This window comes from Pagrus major, chromosome 1 (genome assembly GCF_040436345.1).
Source record: "Pagrus major chromosome 1, Pma_NU_1.0".
Lineage (NCBI taxonomy): Eukaryota > Metazoa > Chordata > Actinopteri > Spariformes > Sparidae > Pagrus > Pagrus major.
Window position 1 is genome coordinate 6,944,531 of NC_133215.1, and position 8,351 is coordinate 6,952,881.

At 41.2% G+C, this 8,351-nt stretch overlaps 2 protein-coding genes across 2 annotated transcripts; one reads left to right on the top strand and one right to left on the bottom strand.

Annotated features, from left to right (window-relative positions):
* The first annotated feature begins 267 nt into the window (after positions 1–267).
* On the top strand, positions 268–3,334 carry LOC141005878 (somatostatin receptor type 5). Its single transcript, XM_073477935.1, has 2 exons — positions 268–1,053; positions 2,615–3,334. Exons 1-2 carry the CDS (start codon positions 268–270, stop codon positions 3,332–3,334), a joined length of 1,506 nt encoding a protein of 501 aa, XP_073334036.1.
* Positions 3,335–5,042: 1,708 nt separating this feature from the next.
* On the bottom strand, positions 5,043–7,990 carry LOC141005888 (protein CutA homolog). Its single transcript, XM_073477946.1, has 7 exons — positions 7,924–7,990; positions 7,369–7,434; positions 6,269–6,417; positions 6,047–6,106; positions 5,823–5,868; positions 5,653–5,702; positions 5,043–5,501 (listed from the first exon to the last, which is right to left on the bottom strand). Exons 2-7 carry the CDS (start codon positions 7,429–7,431, stop codon positions 5,402–5,404), a joined length of 468 nt encoding a protein of 155 aa, XP_073334047.1. The 5' UTR covers positions 7,432–7,434; positions 7,924–7,990; the 3' UTR covers positions 5,043–5,401.
* Positions 7,991–8,351: the final 361 nt, after the last annotated feature.

Below are 8,351 nucleotides of genomic sequence, written 5' to 3' on the forward strand. Positions count from 1 at the left end.
GATTAATGGCTTATTATTATGCAAGTCTGAGGTCGGACCAACTTTTTTAAACTTCAGCACATTTACCCTGATAGTTAACAGACATTTTGGTGAATGTGCTCGTTATTTAAAAATATCTGTGTGTTAAGTATGGAGCCGGAGCTAGGAGACCGTTAGCTTTGGTGAAAAACAGCTCTCTGACTCACTCTCCTTTTCCTTTCAGGCCTGTCGACCAATCACTGATGGGATCTCATCGACTTCTGTTGCTTCAACTTCCTTAACGCCTCCATGGAGCTCATCCAGGCCAGCCAGGTTTCCTTGCTGCCTCAGGAGGCCCTGACAGCAGCCTGGAGCAACAACTCCCTTTCCCCCTACTCCAACTCCCTGCTCCTCTCCACTCCTTCCAACCCGCTTCTCGACTACACCCCCAGCGATGCCTCGTTCCTCTTAAACAGCACCTGCCAGAACTGCACCACACCTGAACCTGGACCACTCCCTGGCTTGGCTGGCATTTTCATCCCTCTGATTTATGGGATAGTGTGTGTCGTTGGTCTCGTTGGCAACACTCTGGTCATCCACGTTATCGTCAACTACACCAAGAATGAGTCAGTCACCAACATCTACATCCTCAACTTAGCCATTGCGGACGAGCTCTTCATGCTGGGCCTGCCCTTCTTGGCGGTGCAGAACGCTCTGCTCTCTTGGCCCTTTGGCTCGCTCATGTGCCGTGTGGTCATGACGGTGGACGCCATCAACCAGTTCACCAGCATCTTCTGCCTGACTGTGATGTCAGTGGACCGCTACCTGGCCGTGGTGCACCCCATCCGCTCCTTCTGGTGGCGACGCCCTCGCGTAGCCAAGGCGATCAGTGGCACAGTTTGGGTGGGGTCCTTTGTGGTGGTGCTGCCGGTGGTGGTGTTCGCCGACGTGCTGAAGGACGATGGGAACTGCAGCATTGTGTGGCCCGAGCCCGCGGAGGTGTGGAAGACGTCGTTCATCGTGTACACTTGCACCGTGGGCTTCTTCTGCCCGCTGCTGGTTATCTGCTTGTGCTACCTGCTGATCGTCATCAAGGTACAACACTTACAGCCACACGTGTTTTGTTTTAGATAGGTTAGATGTTATGACCACCACTTTTAGTTATTTCAGCTTCTCTTCTGAAAAATCAGATTATCTCAGTCTTTTTGGGATTGCGGACCGCTCAAAACACTACTACCCATGAGCTTGGGCCACTGTTGCCTCCAGTTGGAGGCACAAATCAGAGTGGTAGTGCATCTAAAGCATTTGGTTGTTGAAGTCATGACGCCATTAGTGGCTGATTTAAACCAAAAGTGACTCAGAAGCCAAAAGTAAATTCAATTTCAGATTCAATTTACCTGTTTTCTCAACACTATAATTTTAACTTTCAGTCCGTTAGTGGTGCGTGTCACTGAATTTTAAGCTTGGTGATTGGATGTTCGTTGCCAAAACACACCTCTGGAGTCATATTTAACTTCTCCCCAAACATTTGTATGAACCTTTTGGAATTTTTATCACTGAACCGGCTATTTTCTAGCAGAGTTCATCATCTTTTGGAGAGTTTCATGTCCATCCAAGCCGTAAAAGTGCTCCAACTGTCAGTCATGTAATATCGTCTATGGGAAAAATATATTGGACTTCCACTTCCAAAACCAGCCTGAAATACTTCTGCCCACTTCTTAACTCTGTTGCATGACATTATAAGCCAAAATGTTTTTGCAAAAGCTGTAGTCTACATTTACAAAGATATTCCTCGACATAAAGCTGTCGTGAAGAAAAGCAGCTACCATCACAAACTACACAAACACACTAATATCCTCCATAATTGGACTGTTCTCTTGATATTACCAATGACGCTGGAGGGCACCTGCAGTGAAGCAATATGTGCACAGAGATAATAAAGAAGCACACTGTGCCAGCGTTAGTATTGTCCTGATTTTATGGAAAAACAGAGAAATTATCCAGCACAATATATCACATAAAAATGCAACATTTGTTTTTTTACTTTAGAAATATAATTGAATTTTTTACAGCATTAAGCAGCTCTATAATGATGTATGAAAAATGCAGATGGTGTTGGTAATATGTTTTGAGTTGTTGACTGTTACGTTATTTCACTGATTTAGTCATAACTTTTCTGTGTCTCATGTCATGAACAGTGTATTATATCTGATGTGAGACAGCAGCTTTTGCATCACGAAGCATTTCAAGAATAAAACATGAAATGCCACCTTTGCTAAAAATAAAAAAGTACCAAAGAAGGCCATGATACACACTGTTATTATGGCTGACAGGATTCTTTGTTCTTTTTTTATCTGAAGCACATAAAAATGTAAAAACAACGTCATACTGGCTCCAGATAATTACTATCACTGTCAACATTTTCAATACAAACCATTTTAAGATACAAAGTGATTTGACATTTACCTACATTTACCTTCTGAGTTGGTCTGAGGCAGAAATTTCCGGCGAGGATAACTGAAACTTCAGCAGTTAAAAAGGCAAGATACTAATTGAGAATGTTTTTGTTTTTTTTATTTGGGTGAACTGACCCTTTACTAGTAAACACGTGTGTTAAAATAAGAGAGGTCAACGTTCTCTGTCTTGTCTTTCAAAGGTGCGAAGTGTTGGAAAGCGGGCGCAGGCCACATCCTCTCGGCGCAGGAAGTCGGAGCGTAAAATCACCAGGATGGTGGTCGTGGTGGTGGCGGTGTTTGTCCTCTGCTGGCTACCGTTCTACGCCCTGAACATCGTCAACCTACTGGTGGTCCTACCCGGGGACTTCAGAGGGCTGTATGTTTTTGTTGTTGTGCTGTCATATGCGAACAGCTGTGCCAACCCGATACTGTACGGATTTCTGTCTGACAACTTCAAGAGAGGCTTCAGGAAGGCCCTGTGCGGCGCTTCACGTAGGGTGAAGAGCAACGACAGGGCCGGCACTGAGGTGCAGCGCCCGACAGAGGAGTGGGGCGGCATTGTGCTCCATGTACAGAAAAGCGAAGGAGTCATCAACGTGCAGAAGGAGGATTGTGGGGAAAAAGAAGAAGAGGAGGACACCAATGGACCAAAAGGAGCCATACAGATGCATGAAATATGCAAAACGTCACAAAATGGAAACCACAGTGGAGGTACAGAGGGCTCAAGGACACAGGCGGTGCAGAAGGGTAAGCCTGAGCCGGAGCTCTCTGGTCACAGCGCCAAACATGGAGATCTAGCTGGGAAAGGTCCAGACTCTGATCCTGCCGAGGCAGTGTCCTCCACGGCAGGTAAAAGTAGAAACAGCAACTCCCAGCCTGAAGAACTCCCGGACAAAGTGCTTGAAATCAGCTATCTGTAACAGACGCTGACATGTTTCCACTGGGTTTTACTACATGCTACCTAAAGTGTTTCTCACAAACGGTTGTAAATATGACAAACAAGCTTGGATAACAGATTACTGGCTCAGTTTTAGATGTGCGCATCCATTTTTTCGTGGAAATTTTACACAATGTTAAAGTCTGCAAATATCAATGCAGATGTTTTTTGCTTTGGTGTTAGATAATAATTAGAAAATATAAAATCAGGCATGATGTCAACTGTGTTGGATTGCAACCAATGGAAACCTGAAAAGCAGGAAGAACAAATTAAAATAACTAAAACACTGCAAGAAAAAAAGAGTAGAATGCTGTAAATAGTGGAACACTGGTGTGGTCCAGATTGAAGGTTCATTCTTGTGATTTTGATATTTGCTCTCGATTTCTCACTCTGTTTCACTGGTGTGGCACGTTTGCTTTAAACTGAGAAAAATCAAGATTCAATCCCAAGACAGTCATCAAATACTGATGTAAACCTGTGTATGTGGGTGTCGGGGCTTCAGTCACTTTGTTAACGATCAACTACAACAAAATCCATGTTTTTTTCTTTATTTGTTTGTGTATTTATTTTTATTTATTTATTTATTGGCATCATGTTGAAGAAGACCTTTTAATGTTTTTTAAATGATGAACATCTTGTTCAGAAACAGCTAATGCACTCTATGAATCATACCCCAGTGGAGACAACAAAACTAATGAGCCATTGTGAAATGAAAATGTCAGCTAGGTGAGCTTTGTACTTTTGAAAACAGCTTTTCAAAAACACATTTCAGGTTTGTTATTTTGTGCTTTTGTTGAGTTGAGTGTGAAGCTGGACGTCAACACTGGGTTTCTTCAGTGCAACCGAGTGATTTATTTTCTCCCTTGAAAGGTTCGCTGACAACAAATTGCTGTTGTCAAGATGTGCAATAACAACCCATAATAAATATAATGCAAGATTGCTACTTTTTAAAGAGGTATACAGCAGATTTCAGGAGGAACATTTAAATACTACTACATACTAAACCTGATTCATTGGTCTGTTGGCAACATATCTGAAACATGCTAGTGAGAAATCCTGTGCAGAAAACAGACGATTGTGTTTATATTTATTTACTTATTATCTTGAATTATGAAGGGGACATGTGGGAGAAGACATTGGAACAGAATGAAGCCAAGTTTACACATAAGGAAGATCTTATGGATCCCTGAAGCATAAGAAACACAACTTGTGTCACCCTTGAACATGTTAAGTGTAATTTTCAGCAAAGATCTTTGCTTCAAGTTGTTTACATGTTGATACAGTCATTGTTAACAAAACTGATTATGATGGTTGAAATAGTACATGTGTGTTTTGTCGTGTGTTGTGAGTTTTATATTTAACGTCTTCTTTAGTGCTCACAGATTTAAGTCAAATCTCAGATCGGCAGGTTATATTTCAGGCCAACTTCCTCAGTTTGTTGTCTATGCTCACAATGTGCAGTGTGTTTGCATTAACATGTATTATCTGCAATGTTGTCAGAGCTTTGATTAAAGCACTAAAGCCAAGACTAATTCTGTGAGAGTGGGTTAAATTAATGTTTACAGATGATATTGGAATGTAATATTTTTGTCCTTTAATTGCTGTTGTATGCATCGCTGCACATAGTGTGTACACAGTGTGTAACTTTCAACTTTACTGTATGGTGTTCTCCAACAATGACTCAAAACCAATAAAAAATAATGCTTCACTTTATTTCAAAATTCTTCTTTCACAAACAAAATCTGGAATCCAACTGATAAAACATTTTAGTGGCAGCTTCAGACAAGCCCAAGATGTTGCTCAGTTTATTCTGGCATCTGGTTAACTTTGAAAATGAAAGAGCACTGGTGCCCTCTAGTGGTTAATATGCTAGAAGGGAAACACGTTAAGCACTTACAACTCTAAAATGAGGGCTGGAATACAGAAAAAAATAATTATCTTACATAAATTCATAGCATCCAATGTGTTATTTCGTGGCCACTTTCCCTAATCTCTCGTTTTCAAATGATTTTTTTATAATCAGTTGATCCACTCATCCGTCAGTCCATCCTTACTCAGGGACAATGTCTCCTATCCACTTGAGGTAGGGAGGGTTGCCCTGGTCAATAGGCAGGCTGATGACCTCGGCCACTTCGTAAGGATGGTTAGAGCTGAAGAGGACAATGAGCAGTTATGAGTCGACTGAGGCACTGTACATCAAAAACAGCAGTAATTAAAGCCATACTGCTCACTTGAGTCATGGCCGATAATGGTCGACACAGTGTTCCTGTGAGTTAGGTTGGAGGTTGGAAATGAACTTACCGGACATATTCAGCGAGAGCAGGCACCTTGGAACTTCTTGTTTTTATCATCTACGCAGAAAAGAGAGACTGGGTCAGCTTGGCCGACTTCATGCAATGTCTTACGTATCCCATGTTGTAGAAATAGGGTTTAGGTGCTATATACAGAGCCTCAAATATGACAACACTCACCAGCAGCACCTCACTGTCCTCCTCAATCTTCCCCTGCCATTCATATCTGGGCAACGAGACAAAATAAGAAACCCGTCATCTAATAAATCCCAGAGAGTCTTCTTTATGTTTGTGATTATAAAGTATCAATTTGTAAAGGACAATGTATGACATGTCTACATATTACAAAACACAAAACAATTCAGCCTAGCATGACACTGAAAAGCAGCCATCTCAGAACTTACACAGATGTAATTGCTGGGACGATGTTGACGCACGCAGCTAGCTTCTTTTCCACAATGCCCCTGTGTGACAGAAACAATGAATCAGCCACACATGAATATGCATCAAAGTACTGACAAGAAATTCTACATTTGTCTTGCAGGGTGACGAAGTATTCGAGCTAAACTTATTTTCCAGTCAGATTTTATTTTATCCATTATTCTGCAATCATGTGTGTGTGTCACCTGGCCAAGTCTCTAGCCACCGTGTCGTTAGGGCAGGTGACGAAGGCGGCAGAGTGTGTGCCCGACGTGTACGTCTCAGATGCCATGGAAAACGCCCTCAGTCCAACAGTCCTCAGCAGCTGGAACATAAACACACTCAGGAGCACCGTCTGCGAGGAGAAGAGGGGGAGGAGAAGAGGATGAAACCCAGCGAAGCTACTTTCAGGGTGCAAACAGCCACCTACTGTGTAAGAGTGTGTAAAAGCTGCTCATGTTAAGTCAATGAAATCAGTTTGGCTTCATACTGTTGACTCTTATCGGCTAGAATTTCACCAATACTCATAAATACAATAGAAATGTTTAGATACTGGACATCTGTTATATCTTTCATCCTTAGCAATAACATGCCCAAAATTCAGTAGAGTAAGGCAGGGAGTTCAACATACATGAACAATGGAAATGAAAGTGGTGTGTTAGGAACATCTGCATGCAGTGTGGAGCGTCAAATTATTTCAATTTTCAATTCCAGCTTCTTAAATGTGAATATTTTCCGGTTTCTTTCAGCCTTTATGACAATAAACTGGACATCAGGTCTGGGGACAGAATTAAAAAAACTCAACCAAAGGGAGGCTTTTTGGATTCATAGACTGGATGTGTTGAAGTATCCTGGTCCCAACACAGACACAGCTTTCACATGTTTTCTGTAATGTATTTTTTCTGTATGTTGTAAACCTTTTGTGTCATCTCATCTCTTGGCATTTCATTGTTCATTAACTTGTATTTGTTTCACCTAGTATGTCATTCTCTGTGTCACGTAAATGGCTGTGGCACCTATACAGGTGGGGCCACATGGTGTTGTGATGATTAAGCCATGACAATAAAATCTTTTTAGTGTTCCCTTCCTCATTCCTTGATATTTTCTTTATTTTTGAGTGCCTGGATTGCCTTTGTTACACTCTTTCCTCCCGTTATTTTTGCCTCATCTTCTCTTTTTCCTTCTTTTCCTGGATATCTAGCCATTTGAGGATGTCCTCCAGGGATTTTTAGAAACAATCTATTAATCTATTAATCTATTAATCGAGAAAATAATCCACAATCAAAACAAGCTAACACCCACTCACCACAACCAAAGCTTTAAAGGATCCACCTTGCAGTGTCTCTGCACTGGGCAGTCCAATGCGCATTGCCTGAGCGGGTCAAAGACGTGACAATAAGCGGCCAACATACACACAATCATTGCTGCCATGTTTAACGTGTGAGAACTGCTAATATACACTTCAAGTATTTTATATTTTAACAAATGAAGTAGAAGTAGTTGGTGAATAAATTGCTATTGCTGTGCACAGTGTTGTAGTACAGCAGCAGTGTGCATGAAGTCTGTCATTTCCTAACTTTATTTCATCAGATAAACGAGCTGTAAACATCAAGCAGATATGAATAAAGCAAACATAACTTAAGTTTCAGGCTTATGAGCGGAGGCTTGAGGACGGGGCGTGTTTAGCTAGTTAGCATGTGTGAGCGCTAGCACTGACGTTAGCTGTTGTTAGTCGGGATAAAAAGCTCTGACGACTTTATGAAAGAGCAACACAGCAAGACGGACTGACTGAAGTTGGACTAAACATGATTTAGTAAACAATAGCGGAGAAAAAAGCGGTTATAGGAGATGTTTTTGTTACCTTCTGACAGCTGCCTGAGTCCGGAGAGCGAGCTACACACTTTACCGTAAAGCGTGACGGCTGTGTGTTTGTGAAACTGTCGTAAAGATCAGCAGAATGGTCGCCCTCAGCAGAAAACGCTGAAAAACCCTCTTAAATTATATCATTACCCCAAAGTTTCTATTGATCGAGGTAATTAATCAGTCAATTAAGAATATATAATCTGTTATTTTAATGTTTTGGTTAATTTAATATGAAAGGAAAATCAGGAGGGTTTTTTTTTCTGGCAATAAAGGTACCTTAGTATTAAAAGTACAAGCAAAAGTTAATTATAACTTAACTTAATTACTGAATATATACTTTAATTACTGAATATATAACTTAATTATTTACATTTGTGTATAAAGTGTATATTATGGGACAACCAATTATTGGCCTGGGTGATTATT

What these genes read in the sequence shown, in the direction of transcription:
- LOC141005878 (XM_073477935.1), top strand. Translation starts at nt 268, where the DNA reads ATGGAGCTCATCCAGGCCAGCCAGGTTTCCTTGCTGCCTCAGGAGGCC. An exon ending in ACCTGCTGATCGTCATCAAG is followed by an intron (nt 1,054 to 2,614) that starts GTACAACACTTA and finishes TGTCTTTCAAAG; the next exon opens with GTGCGAAGTGTTGGAAAGCG.
- LOC141005888 (XM_073477946.1), bottom strand. Translation starts at nt 7,431, where the DNA reads ATGCGCATTGGACTGCCCAGTGCAGAGACACTGCAAGGTGGATCCTTT. An exon ending in CCTTTAAAGCTTTGGTTGTG is followed by an intron (nt 6,418 to 7,368) that starts GTGAGTGGGTGT and finishes TTCTCCTCGCAG; the next exon opens with ACGGTGCTCCTGAGTGTGTT. An exon ending in GTGGCTAGAGACTTGGCCAG is followed by an intron (nt 6,107 to 6,268) that starts GTGACACACACA and finishes TCTGTCACACAG; the next exon opens with GGGCATTGTGGAAAAGAAGC.